A 19,577-nucleotide genomic window follows, 5' to 3' on the forward strand; every position below is an offset into this window, starting at 1 on the left:
TAGGCAAATATTGAGGCACGTACAGGGCAAGTGCAGCATGGTTTTCGAGTATCCCAAACCCGCAATGAAAGTACTAAAAAGTGCAAGAAGAGAGAAGGAGAGAGTACTCAACTAACACGTTCACGCGTGGATAGATATTTTTCTAAATTAATGTAAGAATTGGTTTAATTTAATTCACTATATACGCCCTACAACTACAGCATATAATGTTGTCCACGTAGAAGTTTCATTTTTATACAAGGGTAGTGGGGGTTTCAAATCCAGGATCAGATATCATCAAATCATTATACTCTTAGAACAATAATACAAATTTCATATGAATATTTTAATAATATTGTGTCTTTCTCTTTTAAAATTAATTGAATAATTCAACTAGGGGAAAGAGTTAGAGATCAAGATCTCATGTCCTCTATATATCTATATATAGGAGTATCTACAGTGCAAAATCTAAAAACCAGGCAAGAAATAAAGTCAAATTAGTTTATAGATTTTAATTTTTATCCAAAAGGGTTAACGAACCCTTGAAGGCGATTACTTATTTAATCTTCACCATCAAATCAGAAAGGCTTTGTCAAGCAGAGACAGAAATAAAAAATAAATAAATTAAACAAACAAATAAATAAATAAATAAAAGGACTGGCTCTCCAGCCTCTCCTTTGTCGTGAAGTGCTAAGATGCTGAGGACCGATCGGTACGTATCAAAAGCAGACATCCTAATTGGTCCAAGGCATATCACCTTATCTACACCAAATACCCACCACCCATCCAAAATCCTACAAACTCCCCCCCATACTAACATCCCCAACCTTATTGATCCCACACAACCATCATTCCCGTTATCAAGCAGCTTGCACCAACAATCATCCCCTTATCTCCAGCCCTTCATGGCCATGGCAACCCAAGCCTCCCTCTTCACCCCTCCCCTCTCCGCCTCAAAGTCCGGGGACCGTGTCACCGTGCCATGGAAACAATCCTCAACCCTCTCCTTCACCAGTCCCAAGCAACTCAAATTCTGTGTCTCCCAGCGCACAATCAAGGCAGCTGCTGGGGAAGCCGCCGAGGCACCCGCCGAGGCACCTGCCAAGGCAGCTCCGGTGGGATTCACTCCACCTGAGTTGGACCCAAGCACTCCCTCGCCGATTTTCGCCGGCAGCACTGGTGGCCTGCTGCGGAAGGCTCAAGTTGAAGAGTTTTATGTGATCACTTGGGACTCTCCCAAAGAACAAATCTTTGAGATGCCCACTGGAGGTGCAGCCATAATGAGGCAGGGTCCTAACCTCCTCAAATTGGCCAGGAAGGAGCAGTGCTTGGCCCTGGGGACTAGGCTGAGGTCTAAGTACAAGATCAAGTACCAGTTTTACAGGGTGTTCCCCAATGGGGAGGTCCAATATTTGCACCCAAAGGACGGTGTCTACCCTGAGAAGGTGAACCCCGGCCGTCAAGGTGTCGGAGTGAACTTCAGGTCAATTGGAAAGAATGTGAACCCGATAGAGGTCAAGTTCACCGGCAAGCAAGTGTATGACTTGTGAGGTGTTGGATTCTTATGTTGTTGTGATGTATTTATTATTTACGGGACTGTACGTCGTTAATGTTTGAACCTTCATTTTGTTTTTCTCAAGTTGCTACATCAAAAGGCTATATGTTGTATTATTGTTTGTTTATGCTGTTAATTAGCTTAAGATATATATCAGTACCTGAAAAATAACCTAGAATTAATGTGACATCTGAAGATGCGCGCTACTGAAAATTGAATTGAAATGGGATTTTCCTGTGAAACAATTATAGGATCAGATGAACTCAAGTCGTCCTGAGAGTATTGGAAACTCTTTTAACCAAGAGCTGCAAATTACATGGATCCTCAAATCATTATTTTGTGGATAAATCTCGAAAACTCGTTCTTGTACGATATGCTCCCACGATTGAAATTCAAGACCCTGATTCTAATACCAGCTATCAACTCATTTAAAACCAATATTATTAGAAGAGACACACTCAAATCTTCTATTCATTTGATATTGCACTCCCCAATAAGACTATTTTAGAATGATTCTAATACTTGGTTGTGGATGATCTTTTATATTTTCTCATATTTTTAATTTTATCTTGGAAAACCAATTACCTAGGTGGTTGTTCAATTTGGTTGAATATTTTTCCACTTTACTCCTACGCTCAGAGAGAGAGAGAGAGAGAAGGATTTTGTCAACTGGTATCACAATTGCAAAAGGAAAAATTCTCCAGTGCGAGGCGAGTGTCAAGTCCATATGATATGAGAAAAAAAATATATATATATTCAGCACAGCACTATCATTTACAATACATCACTAAACTTTACTTTTTTCATTTTATATAATGACTTTTACAATATTTCATATATTAATTTATCTATTTTTTCTTCGTATCATTTAAATAATTTATTCTTTTTTAAATATTTCATTTCTACCCATAAATTTACAATATCCATTCTTTTTATATTTGTAATTTGTTTTTATATATAATGTAAAATAATTCAGTCCTATACATGTAAAATGAAAATATATAAGCCAATTAAAATTAAAAATAAAATCAAAATATGAAAATTTTGGTTTAAAAATATTTCCAAGATATTTTTTTGAATAAAATATATGTTTTAAATGATGAACAATAAAAAAAATTTACTTACATAACATAAATTAAAAAAAAAAATTACAGGATGAACAGCATCCACTACATGTAATGGATGACTAGAGCTAATTGTATTTTACAATTTATTTTACATAATAGGGTGGAACTCCTTTATAGAGTAATTCTTTAGAAAATTTATATATATTTTTATAATCTAAAAGCCATTAAGAGTGCTATACCAAACACCTGCTTTTTTTATTTTTTTTTATTTTTTTTATTTCATAATATAAGTTTTGGGCGTGCAAAGCTTTCTTAAGAAAAAAATTATTATTTTAGAATCTAAGTTTTTTTCCAGTAACTTGTTTCGAGATTTGTACTGTAGTAGGAAACAAGAGTATCGTATGCATATAACAAATGAGTTGCAAAGAGAGATAGCTCTCATATTTGCAAAATAGTTTTTCTACTCAACAATATTATACTATATATTTAAAAATAAATAAATAATACGACATAGTATAGAACTAAAGAGTAGAATTTCCCTTTATAAAATCCAGCCACAAGTCCTAATTTTTCATGTGAAGAATTTTTCAGTGAAATTAGTTTTATTAAGAGCACTCACATCTCATTCTGCATCTGTTACATATACTTATAATTTGGCAAAACTTTTAGGTTTTCATGAAAACCCTCACTCCATCCCAATCTTTAAAATGGGGATGAAATTTACAGGTGTTACAGAAGTTCCCTATATGTGGGGAACGACTATACATCTGCATCGCTTCCTCACGCCAACGATTGTCCCCTTCATCCCGCATCTTCTTCTACCCCCCCTTCGCCGCAACGCAGCACCAACGGTAAATCTCTCCTCACCTGTAAGTGATTCTCAGTGTTTTGACTTTGAACATGTTTCTCTCTTCTCTAATTTTTGCCTATTTTTTTCCATCTCTCTCTCATTCTCTATTTCTCTCTTCCCCCGTTTTCTTCCTCCTGATTTCTCTTGAGCTTAGACTGTAAGTTTTTGCATTTTACTCCTTGTTCGGCTGATCATTATTTGGTACTTTCTTTTGAACTATCCATGCGTTTCTATATACTTGTATATGTATGTGTTTTAATTTTTTGAACTTCATTTTGCGATCTAGGGTGGATCCTTAGAAACTCCCCCTTTCAGTCAATTTGCTTCATTTTCTCGTCTTCTACTTTTCATCCTCTCTCTCATCTTTGTTTTTTTTTTCTTATTTATGCCTCAATTTGATATCTCTTAGCTTTTCTTCGATTTGTTCTGTTTTGGTTGCTCAGTAAATGGTGGAAATGGGACAACGATATTTTTTTTGTTTGTTTATTTGTTTAAGTTTCATTCTTATTTGATTCTTTTTTTGTTGTACTGATTACAAATGAAGTCTGTTTGGTTTGTGAGGAATTGATATGAGATGAAATTGAATTTCTCGGTTTGTTTTGGATAGTAAAAAGAAGATGAAGTAGGGTCAGCTGACTGAAAAAGTTTTTTTTTTTTAATAAGTTTGGGTTTTTAGCTAAGATTTATGTTTTAATTTTCCTGACTACCAAACATAATTTCAGTTGCTGTGGGGATGCTTGGAACCAATTCTTGTCATTTTGATTGAAATTATGTTCTCTCTACTTATGATTTAAAAATTAATTCATTCTAGATTTGTTGTCTATTTATACACTTGCTGCAAGCATGATACAAGCGCACTCACATAATTACATGCGCATACATAAATCATCTATAACTAGTGAATGGGGAAACATTGAATGCTTACACACATATATACACCATACTTATATATAAATACCTACAACAATGAATGGGTGAGCTAGGAGTATAATTTTTCTTGTATAGGCTGGCCTGCATTGTTGGGCAAAAGCCTTTCTGGATTTAGATTTGCATTTCTGATGGAGTGGTTATGTGCTATATTGTAGCAGTTCGAGCTAGATTATGAATGTCTCTTGGTGTCTTGGAATTGTAATTTTTTTTTCCCCTTTCACTACCATTCAAATTTTACTTCCATTAGTTGGTTATTTGAATATTAATTGATTTTATTGTAAATAATAAACCAATACATAGATTGGAGTGCATTATGACTCTAAAGCAAAATAAGAAAGTATGAGCATTGTTGCATGATCACCCTGCTAGTATTGTTCCTAGTTGTTTTTTGCTGCTACTGTGGATCTATAGTTGAATTCAATATACGTGATTTATGTTAATGCTTCTAAGTAAGATGGGAAGAGGTAAAACATTGATGTGTATAACAAAATATGAATGTGCATGAAAATTATTAAACTAGAGTGAACTTTTGATTGTACTAGTTTTTTTTGCTGTTGGTTTATAGTAATTTGTTGTTCAGATTTGTCTTTTGTTAACTTTCATATCATATTCAATATTATTTTATAAAGATGTTTTACTTATTAAAATTTTATTTTTTAGTGAAGATGTTTTAAGCACAATTGGAGTTGCCTTTCTCTTTCCTTCTCTTAAATATTCAAGCTTCATGAGTACTATTATCATTCATCAATTTTTTTGGTGCATGCTTAGCTAATGATGTTGTCATATTCCATTCATAGAGACTCTGAATTTCCTACCAGTTGAATAAGCACAAACCTATTCTGTTTTGCTACCTTTTTCTTTGTGAGGATGGAAAAAAAAAATAGTGAATGGGGACTTTCTAGAATGATTTGATAGTGGTAAATTAATTGTATGGCTGAGGCCTTTCTGCTTTCAATTATTTTATTTTAGGGTAGCGCTCCCAACCAGTCGGGTGGGAATTAAGCATTTGCACCTGCCAATCAGGTGCTGCCACATAGGTGTCTTAAGAAAGTGGACGTTGCACCTGCATACAGGTGATGAACCGACGTCCCTCTCCTTCTCTCTCCCTTTCCCAACTGCATTGAATTGACGTCCCTGCACCGAACACACCCATATCTCGCCCCTACAAAAATCGGTCATCTAATCTCGCCCCTAGAAAAATCGCCATCGCCCTTAGAGAACCCAAATAGATCAGAGAGAGAGAACCCATAAACCCAAACAAATCAGAAAAATCGTTATCATTCTTGGTTGCTACACATCAGGAAAAATCGCCATCGCCGATACTCCTTGCTATAGGTTTCTTCTCAGATCTATACTCCACCTACAGATATCATCAAAGTTTTCACCTTTTGATTGTATCTTCTGCTCTCCCTTTTTTAAACTTCTTATATATCCTTTAGAAACAATGAGTTTTCACCTTAAGTAAGTCTACCCGTATGTTGCATTTTTGTGTACTTCTTCTTGCTTGAAACTAAGGGTGTCCCAATTGAAGAGATGGGCAAGGTTTGGAAGACGCACGACTCACTATTATTGGTCCAAATTCATGAGTGAGGATGAGCACCCTAACGTCTATATGGGTATGGCGGCAACCGAGGATATAAAAAGTGTGTGATTCTTCCTCTATTTTTAGTTCAATTTTTGAGTAGCAATACATACTATCTATGCAAGGAGAGCTGATCTCGTCAGAATATCTCGTTGAAATCGTGTTCCGATGGAAGGGGAGATGAAGGGTTTTGAAGGGAAGGGGGTTGTGATTCCTGCTTACAGGTGTATGTGTTTAGTGCCTGCACCTCCTACGTGGTCATTGGTTATTGATTGGTGTCAAAATCAAATTTATATCCAATCGGCCTTGAGTTTTTCTCTTTATTTTATCATTTAAGAAAGTTGTCCCTTCCTTTGGTTCTGAACTTCTGCTGAGGGGGCATTGGGAGAGGGAGGAGTTGGTTGTCAATTGGCAATCAAGATTTATATTTCAGGTTTCTTATTTGGTTTTTCTTTTTTCTAGTTGATTAGTAAATAAGAATCTTATTTAGTTTTCTTTTTGTACTATTTCTAATTTTCTTGACAGTTAGATGGGGCTTATGCTGCATATGATAAACTATGATAAGAAAATCCAAAATACATGAGATCATAATGCCTTGGGGTTGCTCTTGTGTTAAGGGAATGATTAAAATTACTTGAATTTTGATCTAATTGTTTGTTTTTTAGCAGAAAATGCACAAAATCCAGTTATTGGATTTATAAACCTCTGTACTGTTTGCATGTACACGTGTATGTATATGCGTGTTATATTTCTCTTGCTTCTATTTTTTTTTTCTCCGCTACAACCAAATGTAGGGATGAGAATGCAAATCGTGACATGGGTTTTTTTTTTTCCACCTAGTGTGGAACTTATTCTATTTGGTTGCATTTATTTTTATGTTAAATTAAGTTCTTAGTTATGTGCACTTTCATAGTTATTTTCAAAGGGTAATTTGTTCTATGTTGTTGAGTCATTTGCAGTTTGTGGTATCTCTCGGAGGAGGGGGCTGTTATTAGACTGTGATTATAATGTTATAGTACGAGTTAATTTACAAGTGTTAATGGTGTCCATCGATATGGTGGGATAATCATCACCCGGATGACTATATTGCAGTTTGTGGCACTTTCCACAAAATGCAATTTAGGTTCGGGTGTGATTTTGCAGTCATTCGATATTGGACTTCTTACTTAGGCATGCTGTCAATATTTACACCATTCTGAGTTCCATTTATTAATATATTCTATATAAATTGACTGGATGTGAATGCTCTTATTAGCATGTACTGTGATTTGAATTGTGTTTGGTTGTTGTTTTGTGTTATATTGTGATAGAGAAGTAATGTGTAAATTAAACCCCCTCGGCTGTGATGATGACAAAGCCTAGTGGGGATATAGAAAATTTATGATCATTTTCTCAATGGCTAGGTAACCCAGACGACCAACAAGTAGTGACAACATGTTGTTGCAACTATAAGAGGGTGGCTAAATTTTCAAGATGTCACCATTCGGTTCTTGAGCCAGTGATGGATAAACCCCATACTTCATAGTTACGTGTCTAATATTTCAATATTTTTTAAGAGATAGATTTACAAGACTTTGGACATATGTATTTTACCAACCTCCTAAGTGAATATTCTCAATTCGACCAAACTTACCTTGGCCAAAGTGAAAACTCTCCTATGACTATTGAAGACTCTCCACCCCTACCCTACAACGATCCTATTGGCATTAGGAAATCAGTCAGGGGTGCGAACTTCACCCCCGAATAAGACAAGTTACTTGTCTCCGCATGGCTTAACTGTAACCTTGATGCCGTCCAGGGAACAAACGAAAAACACTCCCAAATATGGAAAATTTGTTTTGAATACTTCCAATAATTTAAAGAAATCACAAATGATCAGACCATAAAGTCTTTAATACATCAGTGATTGGTTATTCAAAAGGCGACAAACAAATTTTGTGTGAAACTAGCCCAGGTTGAAGGGTTGAATCAAAGTGGCATGACCGAGAAAGACAAGATAGAATTTCCATACTCTTACTTGTTTTACGAATAAATTCTTTTTCCTACATTGGTTTAACATGCCATTTTTTGTTTACATGTAAGTTTGACAAGGCCAAGGTTATGTACCAATTACTAGAAAAATGCTCATTTCAGTTCAAGCATTATTGGCACCTGTTGAAGGACCAATTTAAATGGATTTGACATTCTACAAAGGAGGATTCAAAGCGAAGGAATACGATGTCTCCGTCCCCGACCCCGACTTGATGTTCGAGCGCTGTGGTAAATTCTGTCTTTGATCTCTAGACGAATAATGTGATGGATAATTACGTGATAGAATTAGAGCTACCAATACGAAGGAAAACTGAGGAAAAAAAAATGAAAGGCCCAAGGCATGCAAACAGAGGAAAATTTTGAGGTTTAAAAGATGAAGTATACACTTTTGGAGGAATCACGCACTTAGGAGAAATAGTTTTATCGCCTTAAGGTGGAGAAGATGCAATATGACAAGGAAATAGAAGAAAAAAATTACGTCTCGAGAATGAAAGATTGAGATTGGAGGCTGAGAAGATGGTAATTGAAAAGGAAAAAAAGCTCAATAAAATCCGTCAAGAGGACGAAAGACTGAGATTTGAGGCGTGGAAAGTAAAGCTCTTGTTGAAAGAAGCAGATCAGCGCATCATGATGATGGACGTGAGTGCCATGCCAGAAATGCAGTAGTTATATTTCCAGCAACTGCATAGGAAAATCATGGCGACACATAATGTTGCAGTTGATTTAGATTGATTGAATTTTATTTTATTTTTTTGGAAAAAGATGTATTTCTTTGTTTAGTATGTTTCAGACAATGATAGATTAGTATATTATTAATACTAAACTTTTGTTTTTTTTTTTTTATATAGTTTAAATTGATATTTTTAAGCAAGGAAATTGGTCATTATAATTTCAAAAACAATTACAAATTACCTCAAATATAATCACCGTTAACATGAAGGAAATACAAACACAAATTTAATTACCATTAATATAGTCACTACTAACATGAAGGAAATACAAATGCAGTGGAGATTAACTCAAAATAGTCACTACTAACATGAAGGAAATAACATATTATAATGCGACATGCCTAATGTTGGAAATATAATAGTCATTGATGTTCAATTAGATCTACTTAAAGCTGATAATGTATCGAGTTGTCTCTAATATAATGATGATGCTGGATGAAGTCCGTAAGCTCAATTGTATGATTGTGCGACAATTCCAAGACTTCATCATCAAGTTTTTTATAATCAATATTCGAACCCTTACTATCATCACACTTGTCTTCAATGATCATATTATTTAGAATAATGCATGCTTTCATTATATTTGTTAGTTTCTTCACTTTGAACATTCAGGAAGGTTTACAAATGATCGCAAATCATTATTGAAGTATCCCAAATGCACACTCGACATCTTTTCTTGTGGATTCTTGTGCTTTCACAAAAATTTTCTTCTTATTCCCTAGTGGTGATGAAATCATCTTCACAAAAGTTCACTATTTGGGATAAATACCGTTCGCAAGATAATACCTCATAATGTAGTCGTTGCCATTGATTGTGTAATTGACTGGAGAAGCACGCCCTTGAGCAAGTTTTGTAAAAATAAAAGATATCTCTAGCACATTAATGTTGTTGTGTGAATCAGGCATATCAAAAAATGCATGTCATATCTAGAGATCATATGAAGTAATTGCTTCTAAAATAATAGTTGGTTCACGGATGTAGTCAAAGTACATATATTTATAAGCTGCGGGGCAATTTTTCTACTTCCAATGCATGCAGTCAATGTTTCACAACATTCCTAAGAATCCTCTTTGTTTAGCAACAACAAGCAGTCAGGTAATATCATTGGCATTTGGAGACCGCAAATATTCATCTAAAAAAATACTTACCATTATCTCAGAAAATTTTATGAGGCATTCCATTGCGGTTCTTTCACCTATACATATGTATTTATCCATAAAATTTTCAGTAACCCCATATGCCAGCATTATAAGTGTTGCAGTTATCTTTTGCATAGAAGATAAACCGAATGTTCCGTCATCATCTCTTCTCTGGACGAAGTACGGCTCATAAGACTCTACCTTATTTAGAATATGGAAAAATTGGGGACGGCTCATATGAAATCTCATTCGAAATAGATTCAAGAGATATATTGGATTTTTTACAAAATAATCACGAAATAGACGCTCTTGCACTTGAATATGATCACGCCGAATAAACTTACGACGTTGGCGATTGTCATGATGCCTCGATGACTGTCTATTAGCCTCGTCATTAAGAATAACATCGCTCTCATTTTCAGATGATACGTATGTGAGCAATTTGCGAAAGAATGAACGAGCCATTTCATGAAGAGAGTGAGAGATCAGAGGAGACTGTTGAATTTCGATTTTATAGATCAAATGAGATTTGAGTTTGTGAGAATGTGAATGTTAGCAGATACGAATTTCGGTTTAAAAAATAATATTGTATTAGGTAGTCAAAATTGTATAAATATTTAGTAGAAATTGATATTTAAAACGAAAATAATAAGACAAAAGAGTTAGCAGTTAAGATTGTAAATGTAAGTGAGAGAAAAAATTAATAAAAAAATAATAAAAAAATATTATTTAATAGAATAGAGATAGGGATGAAGAATGAGATATATGAAGTTTTTAAAAAATAAATGAAATTTAAGAATAAATTTAGGAGAATATAATTTTGATTTAAATCATAAAATTTTTTTATAGAGAATTGAATGAATACCCTATGCAGTTCGGCTAATGATTCTCTTAACAACTGAGATACGTTGGGCTTTTGGTTCGATCCAAAACCCCTGATGCCTCTAATGCGGATTCCAAATAAAAATAATTCTAATTTGTTACTACAAAGTACAAATCCTTCATAATCCCCTCGGTTAAAATAATTAACAAAATGCCAAAGCACATGACCATATCAAACCGTGTATATGTTTCCCTATCACCGGACTATGATTGGAAAATTAAAAAATATATATATATATAAAAGCCCATCAATTATTTAAGCATATATAAAAGATCGTTCCCTGTGTATAATGTATATATATTTAAGGAAGGAAAAAGCAACATCGATGTTTTCACTTTTCCCCAACCACCATCGTTAGCGAGATGCATATAAATAAAATGAATAAACCAGATGTCTCACATATTAGCCATCTTTTTTTTTTTTTTTTTTTGAAATGACATCTCAATATCATTAATAATTGATCAATTACAGAGTTTATCTATCAAGACATTACCTGAGATAATCTCAGGACCCTCCTCGATCATTACAATCTCACTCTCATAATGGAAACTTAACTTAGCTAACTGATGTGCTACATTGTTTGCTGATCTTGGTGCCCACGAAACTGTCCAATCTTGCCTTCGGTGCAGCAATCCTTGTATGTCTTCCACCACTTGCCCATACCACATCCAATTATCCCCCTTTGTGTTCACTGCTTTTACCACCACCTGTGCATCACCTTCAAGTGTAACATTTCTAAGATTAAGTTCCTCACACAGCTCTACAGCTCTACACAAAGCCAAACATTCAGCTAAGACAGGTTTAGAAGAAAATGGTTTGTTCACAATTAAAGTTGCCAAGATATCACCATGATGATCTCGCACAATCACCCCTATACCCATCTTCTTTGCAACTGTATCCACTGCTGCATCCCAATTCACTTTTACACAGCCCTCATTCGGTTTGCTCCACTGCTGTACTCTAGACAGTGCTAAGCCTCCTTGAGTAGCCCCTTGCAACCTGTCCTGTACTTCTTTAAAGTGGACCAATAGCTCAGTCACCTCTTGGCCTATATGTCTTGGATCATCCAGCTTACCTTGATGCAAGTAGTTATTTCTTCTCAACCAAATCCTCCACATAGCCACGGCTACCCATTGCAACTCACTTTCTGTCAGCTTGTCTGATAAACTCCCCCATAAAGCCATAAAGTCTCTTTCAAGCATACAACACTTCTGAACTGGGCTTAGATTATCCATCCAAACATCATTGGCAGCCGGACACCTCCATAGCATATGAATAACTGTTTCTTCCTCAGCCTTGCATATCATGCACATAGGATCCTTAAGAACCTGTTTCGAGAACAAATTCTTCTGAACAGGTATAGCATTGTGGCATGCCTTCCATATAAAAATTTTTACTGCCTCAGGTATCTCTAGTCTCCATAATCGTTTCCAGCTATTTTCCAATCCAGACTTCATAGAAGAGTTTCCCTCCTTCAGCCTTTGTTGTTGCACAGCCAAATAATAGCCACTCTTCACTGTATAAGTTCCATCCGTTGTGTATCCCCAGTAGCATTTATCAGGATGTCCATACTTACTGATAGGTAATTGACAAATCTGTTCAGCTTCCTCAGTCTCAAAAATATCTTTGACAAGTTCTTTATTCCATCCCTGACCATCATTGTTGAAAAGCATATCAACTGAGGCATCTTGATCTAACACCCGTACTTGAGATTGGACACTGAAGGATGTTGGGGATGGAAGCCATTTGTGTCCCCAAATCTTAGTCATCTGACCATTACCCACCCTCCATCTCAATCCTTCTTTCAATAGACCCATTGCCGAGTATAAGCTCCTCCAAATCAAAGATGGGCCTCTGCCTAATTTGGCCTCCAAAATATTCTTCTTTTTATAATACTTATCGTGAAACACTTGAGCAACCAAGGTAGAAGGGTACTGCATTAAACGCCAACATTGTTTTGCAAGTAAGGCTTCATTGAACCTCTCCAAGTCCCTAAACCCCATACCTCCTTCATTCTTAGGTTTTCCCATTGTACTCCATTTTTTCCAGTGTATTTTCCTCTCTTTCTCCTTACTTCCCCACCAGAATCTGGAAATTAGGCTTGTAATGTCGTGACAAAGCTTTTTGGGTAATCTAAACACATTCATAGTGTAAGCTGGCATTGCTTGTAATACTGATTTAATGAGTACTGCCCTTCCTGCTTGAGTCAAAAAAGAGGACTTCCAGCTGCTGATTTTCTGCCACACACGATCCTTAATACCTCTAAAGCTGCTGATATTAGCCATCTTTTCAAGACAACAACGCATGTCGTCTCTTAACCCATATTTTTTAATTGACACGACAAGTAGTTAGTGGTGCACATCTTTTCCGATGTCCTTTTATGCAACATCAAAGATAAGATCATGATAGCTTAAATTAATACTGTTCTCCAACACATCTGGCTAACGCGTGAAGTAAAAGAACAAAAGTTTAATAGTTGAAATGCCCAAATGATGCTATGGTTTTGGCGGTTGAAACATGAAACCCAAAATATTATTATTTTTATTATAATTATTATTATTTTAAGAAAGAAAGCAGCTTTATTGGTGTATTACAGCCCTACAATTGGGTGAATATGCTTCATTATATATGGACAACCCATTTGCATATATATATATATATATATATATATTATGAACACTAATGCGCATTTACATGTACATACATACATACATACATACATCCATACATACATACATACATACATGTAGATATCTACACATGATTACAATATATAGTTGTGTACAACAGGATCCAACCCAACACTTGAAGAAGGTCTTGACCGTGAATCAATTAAGCACCAACGGCCGTGATTGTGAGAATGGAATCGATTTCGCTTTTGCTACGGCTGATCCTTTCATCACCACCATTCATTCCGCTTACCCAAATCTCAGGAATTGCATGTGCCAAGTCTTTGACATTCTCAACTGCATAATCGGCTTCTTTGCTTTTCAAAGTCTTTCCGACCTTCACGCAAACAAATTGAAACTCAATTCATAGCTTTATAATCAATCTAGGATTATTTTAATATTAAACTTGTTTGGAGATGCCGTCATTGTGTTTATGCTGAAGAACCCACGTGGAATGATGTAATCTTCCAATTTATTAAGAGTTTTACACTTCTTTTCTATCCAATAATGTAAACTTTTTTTTTTAAACATTTTTTTAAATAACAAAAATTATAAAATCATTAAAAAATAATTTCTTAAACATTAAATTAAAAAATTAAAAATTAAATATAAAGTAGATGTATACTATTTCGATGGTTCCATCATTTATCATTTATTAAAGCAACCCTATATGTTTTGGCTTCGCGTGACACTTTGGTTGCAAGGATTAGACAGCCACTATTCCCTATCTTTCGGCCCCGAATGCAAGGGTTAAAAACCCACGTTCCACTTAATTGGAAGAGAGAGCGTACAGGTGGCCACGTATCAACTATCAAACAAGACAATCTAGACCATGGTAGCGTGTAGGTGTACGCTAACAACTACTGATTTGATATAAAGTAAATTTAGTTAAAATGTTAAACAGCGTGTAATTACCAGAACGGTTCGGAGACCCAAGTCTTTCCCGGCAGCGACGTTGCGAACGTTGTCATCGAGAAACAACTGCAATAAAAAAGAACAAAACAGGAATGGCCCGCGTTGCGTTTTGTTAAAGAAAGGTTCGCCTCACGATCATTGAACGACAAGGACTTCATTAATGAGAAAACCGTAGTCTGTTTCGAGGTCGTACCGTTCGACGAGGATCAACGTCGGCAACATCCAGCGCGATCTTCATGGCGTCCATAGATGGCTTGAGAAGCACTGGGTACTCGTCGGGCCGGGTCGACTTAGAGAGGTTCGGGTTCATTGTCTCGAAGCATATGATTTGCTCAAAGCAGTCTTTTAATCCGAGCCGATCCAAGACCTTAACCGCGTGATTCCTATCCGAGTTCGTGAAAATCTAAAACAGATTTGAAATACTGATTAGGATAAATTTAGTCAAAATCAAAATATTGATTGTGTGAAAATCAAGGTTTCCGGCGCATACGATTTTTCGTTGGGTAATGTTACGTAGGAGGTTTCGCAACTGAGAATCCGGTTTGATCAAATCATACGGCAATCTTCCGTGTACGAAGCTGTTGTGAAACAGTCTAAAGTTAGCAGCCACAACTTTCTAAAAGGTGAAAATTTTTGGAATGTTCAAAAGGGTAACTAGTGGGATAAAGCACTACTAACCCATGGTAATCATCGGCGTCAATGTCATACCCCAAAACCTGCAACAAATACGAAAGTACACAACAAGTAAATCGTAGGAAGAGCAAATTGTCCCAAAGAAAGATAAAACAAAGTTTCTTTGTTTAATATTTCTCAGTTCTTTTGGGTCGAGAGTCTAAACTACCCGCAAGCCAGCAAGGGAGCTGCCGTACGTTTTGAAAAGCTCATATCGGAGATTCGAGGCCTTGCTCTCTGGGAATCCGCATTTCTCAACAAGATAATCTGCAGAAACAATCAGACACAAGAAATTTTCAATCTCGTTTTTTTTTTTTAGGAAACAAAATAGCAGTGAAATACAGTAGAAGATGAATATAAGATTTCGCACCATCAATATTTTTCCTAAGAGCTTCGGCAAGTCCAATCTTGGAAGAGTACAGAGTGTCATCCAAATCTGTCTCAGAGAAAAGCCCAATACAATTAATAACCAGATATTTCAAAGGAAAAATAAATTTCATGGAGAGAGAGAGAGAGAGAGAGAGAGAGAGAGAGAGAGTTACCGGAGATAAGGCAGTCAAAAGGAGAACTAGAATCCATGGCTTAAGAGAAGGTAGAGAAGCTAAAGGTGCTGTGAAACCGGAAGCGAAGAAAGCTAAGAAAGTTGAGCAGGAATGGAGGTTAGCTAAGACAGTTGAGCAGAAATACAGGGGCCTCGGAGAAAGGTGGAGGACAGAGGTATTTATAAGGGAGGGAAAGGCCAAAAGACGTGGGCGGAAAGGGACTAGCTGACTCAGAGAAAGTCGTTCTAAAGAGTATATAGGTATTTTCTCTATAATTTAGAGATTTTTTTAAGATTTTGCCATAAAAGCACCCCACATTCCGTTTCCCATTTTACTATCTATGTTTTCAGTCTGTACAGGAAATCCCTATTTTTGGAGACTTATTGTACATCCGCATCGTGTATTTGGCTCTTATTTTTCCCCTTTCGTCCCGCATGTTCTTCCCTCTCGCTAGGGTGAACGGTTTGCTTCCTCCCTCACACTTTCAGCACCATCGATGCACCAGTGAATCACCGAATAAAGTAAAAGAAAAATTTCCTATTTCGATTCTTTGGTTGATTGTCTTCCCCGATTACCCAACTATTTTTCTTCTCTGGTTGTTTCCTCTCTCAATTTTTCCTGTTTATTTCTTCCTATTTTTCTTCCTCTCGACGCCATGGGAGAGCTGTGAGACCTTAAATTTCTCTTCAAGGTACACGGCTTATTGCATTTAGTTTAGGTGTTTGTTGATAAGGAAATCTCTGATTATTTCTTGCTCGCAGCTCTCACAGCTCATCTCGGTATTGGGGGCAAATCGCCTATAAGTTTCAGGTTCTCTCTCTCTCTCTCTCTCTCTCTCTCTCTCTCTCTCTCTCTCTCTCTCTCTCTCTCTCTCTCTCTCTGTGACGCCCCTAAATTCCGTTTGGGATCGGACAGACATTTGAAGCGTCGAGACATGCAACACAAGGTTATCTGCCCCCGTTCATGACATATAAGATGCAATGTTCCTAACATGCATCTAACATTATGCAATATTCGCAGTGGATAATTTTTTTCTTTAGCAATACTATGCACCAAATTGAAAATATCCCAAATGCTTAAAACATACTTCATACATAAAGACCTATTGAGTAGATCACAACACTAGTCTAAAATGGTTATGATCCAAAAAATACTAAAGATGCAACTCCATTGTACAAGTAGTAATTTACGTTAACTACTATATTAACATTGACGTCGCACCGTCGCTTAGTCAACTGTGTCTAGTTGATCAGCTCCTGATTCTCCTTCAGGTCCTGTAACAAGATCTACCATTCGGGGGGAATGGTAGTTGGGACTACCAAAGTGAGATTTGATTACAAATCTCAGTAAGTTAACAAAAAACTTCCACACAAGCTAATGATGTATGCATGACAGTAAAAGCATAAATGCATAATCAAATTCATAAGTAATTAAAGCATAACTTGGCGTATAACATAGCATAATTGACATAACTTAAATTGAAACATGAACTGAACTTGACTTGACATGAACTTGATCTGAAACTTGACTTAACATGAAAAATACATACTCCACAGTTGTTGTGGCCCCATGTATTCTACGTGTAAATACATACTCCACAGTTGTTGTGGCCCCATGTATTCTACACAAACTTGACTTAACATGAAAAATACATACTCCACAGTTGTTGTGGCCCCATGTATTCTACGTGTAAATACATACTCCACAGTTGTTGTGGCCCCATATATTCTACACAAACTTGACTTAACATGAAAAATACATATTCCACAGTTGTTGTGGTCTCATGTATTCTACGTGTAAATACATACTCCACAGTTGTTGTGGCCCCATGTATTCTACGGAAACTTATTTTTTAACTGCTTAAATACATACTCCACAGTTGTTGTGGCCCCATGTATTCTACGTGTCACAATTGCTGTGTCTCACGTAGTGTATGCGCTATAATTGCTGTGACCCCATACATAAGTAATCAAGATGAAACGTGACTGGAATACGAAAGGACTGAAGCCCTGACGTAACATAACATGACTTGAATATAACTTGAAATACATGACCAACTTGAGATAAAAACATTTCGTAACATGGCATAACATATAATAGACAACATATTTAACATGACATACTTGCAACAGTGAATATTACATGACTTGACATACATGTAATATATGGCATACTTAGCATGACGTACTTGTAAGGTACAGTAATACATGACAGAATATATTATGTAACAGATAAAAATTGATGAAAGAATAAATTCTGTATAATAGACAATTACGTGATAACTTGGCATGGCATGACATATATGATAACATACATACATACACTGTAGTTCCTTTACTTAGCACACATACACAGTAGACTGCTAGTAAGTTAAAAGCTAACTTACCTCGATCTCCGCGTTTCTTATAAAACTTTAAGTGCGACCACGAGGAACTGTAATTAGTGATTCTAAAAATTAGAACTAAATCACTAAATATTTGAAATATGGAAAATACTAATTTAAAGAGTAAAATTTTCATTTTACTCTCTACATATGGGAAAATGACCGTTTTACCCACAACTTAAGGATTTTGCATACTAACTCCAAAAGTTTCTAAAATTTACATTCCTAATTTAAATTTTGTCCTAAATTTAAATATTAACTCAGAAAAATTTAAAACAAAACACAACTATGAAGAACACACTATGGCCGAAACATCTATAGGCCATTTCCCTTTATTTTTGTTGCAATTCCTTCCAACTTCAAAACTCATGCTTAAACCAAAATTTTACAACAAACATCTTCCAATCCTAAGTTCAAAACCATACTTAAAACATCCATTTAGAAAAAGCTAATAATCAACACCAAACTTTTTTGTAAAAAGATCCAAGCACTTGAATCACAAGTTTTGACCTTAAATCAAAACATCTCCAAGAATTTCAAAAATCAAATCTTACTTCTAACATATTCATAATATCATCCTAATATCAACCATGCTTTAAATCATCAAACTAAAGTCACCAAAATCACAAAATAACATTTGGAGTTTTTGGTTTTACACTTAGTCCAAAAACAGAAACTTTTTTCTCAACTAGTTTTGATAAATATCTTGATCTATGACTTATATATATATGATCTTCAAACCAAACCATCATATGGTTTAAAAAGATGTCCTAAAATATATATAAGCTTCTAATTCAAGATCACATGGTTAGAAATTAACCAAAACATAAATTTATCCAAGAATATCCACACTTTGGCTTATTTGAATATCTCTTTGCATAAAATTTCATATCTTTGAAACTAACATCAAATATCTTCAAAATAATAATATAACATGTATATAAGATACTTAGGATCCTCCAATAAAATTATTAAAGTCATTAGAATAGGTTTAGACCACCAAAGAGTTAAACTTTCTCAAAACAGAAACTGTTTTTCTTCTTCCAGTTTCTAAGTTTCTAAATCTAAGAAAATCTTTCATCAAAACCTTTAATCATGAAAAAATCCTCAACCAATAGTCACATATACATGTTAACAATACTCCATAAAAATTTCGGACCAATATCTATCCATTAGCTTGGTCAAAAACTCCAAACTATAACATATTCTCCAGTTTATTTTTCAGAATGACCTTTCTATAGTTTACACAATATTTGACTGACCAAATGATCTTCAAATGAGGCAAATAAGATATCCATGTAAACTAGACTCAAAAAGGAACAACTTATATGAAGGAGACTTTATGATAAAACACTTACAAAAGCTTCGAAATGGGTGTGCAAAAGACCTCCTAAAAGCTGTCCGAGAGAGAGTGTTTGATATTCTTTCAATGGAAAGTGTAAATGAAGATAATTTCGTGGGGAGAGGTGGCTGGAGATACTTATGGATGAGATATGGAAGATATGAGGCTGGAGTTGAGAGTTGAGTGTAGTTTTCTCCTACCCAAAATATCTATAAACGATTATCTCATAATATTCTATCCAATAGTATCTACAAAAAATCAACTTAAGATATTTTTATCTAATAATATCTATAAAAATCAACTCAAA

At 35.4% G+C, this 19,577-nt stretch overlaps 3 protein-coding genes across 3 annotated transcripts; 1 reads left to right on the forward strand and 2 right to left on the reverse strand.

The window, feature by feature from the left end:
- The first annotated feature begins 786 nt into the window (after nucleotides 1-786).
- On the forward strand, nucleotides 787-1,650 carry LOC122275185 (photosystem I reaction center subunit II, chloroplastic-like). Its single transcript, XM_043084161.1, has one exon. The coding sequence runs from the start codon at nucleotides 885-887 to the stop codon at nucleotides 1,527-1,529; it is 645 nt and encodes a 214-aa protein (XP_042940095.1). The 5' UTR covers nucleotides 787-884; the 3' UTR covers nucleotides 1,530-1,650.
- An 8,166-nt stretch (nucleotides 1,651-9,816) lies between these two features.
- Nucleotides 9,817-10,329, reverse strand: LOC122300089. Its single transcript, XM_043110488.1, has one exon. The coding sequence runs from the start codon at nucleotides 10,327-10,329 to the stop codon at nucleotides 9,817-9,819; it is 513 nt and encodes a 170-aa protein (XP_042966422.1).
- Nucleotides 10,330-13,333: 3,004 nt separating this feature from the next.
- LOC122275192 lies at nucleotides 13,334-15,709 on the reverse strand. The gene is made up of 8 exons (XM_043084174.1): nucleotides 15,546-15,709; nucleotides 15,374-15,439; nucleotides 15,173-15,270; nucleotides 15,010-15,047; nucleotides 14,822-14,909; nucleotides 14,525-14,734; nucleotides 14,332-14,397; nucleotides 13,334-13,753 (listed from the first exon to the last, which is right to left on the reverse strand). The coding sequence occupies exons 1-8, from the start codon at nucleotides 15,580-15,582 to the stop codon at nucleotides 13,580-13,582; spliced, it is 777 nt and encodes a 258-aa protein (XP_042940108.1). The 5' UTR covers nucleotides 15,583-15,709; the 3' UTR covers nucleotides 13,334-13,579.
- Between the last annotated feature and the right edge of the window lie 3,868 nt (nucleotides 15,710-19,577).

The sequence above is a fragment of the Carya illinoinensis genome, chromosome 1 (assembly GCF_018687715.1).
Source record: "Carya illinoinensis cultivar Pawnee chromosome 1, C.illinoinensisPawnee_v1, whole genome shotgun sequence".
NCBI classification, from domain to species: domain Eukaryota; kingdom Viridiplantae; phylum Streptophyta; class Magnoliopsida; order Fagales; family Juglandaceae; genus Carya; species Carya illinoinensis.

Bases quoted from the DNA above. Each gene is read 5' to 3' on its own strand.
- LOC122275192 (XM_043084174.1), bottom strand. From the start codon at position 15,582: ATGGATTCTAGTTCTCCTTTTGACTGCCTTATCTCCG. The intron at 15,271-15,373 runs GTGCGAAATCTT...TTGTTTCTGCAG, and splicing joins TCTTAGGAAAAATATTGATG to ATTATCTTGTTGAGAAATGC. The intron at 15,048-15,172 runs GTAGTTTAGACT...TATTTGTTGCAG, and splicing joins GCTCCCTTGCTGGCTTGCGG to GTTTTGGGGTATGACATTGA.
- LOC122275185 (XM_043084161.1), top strand. From the start codon at position 885: ATGGCCATGGCAACCCAAGCCTCCCTCTTCACCCCTCCCCTCTCCGCC.
- LOC122300089 (XM_043110488.1), bottom strand. From the start codon at position 10,329: ATGGCTCGTTCATTCTTTCGCAAATTGCTCACATACGTATCATCTGAA.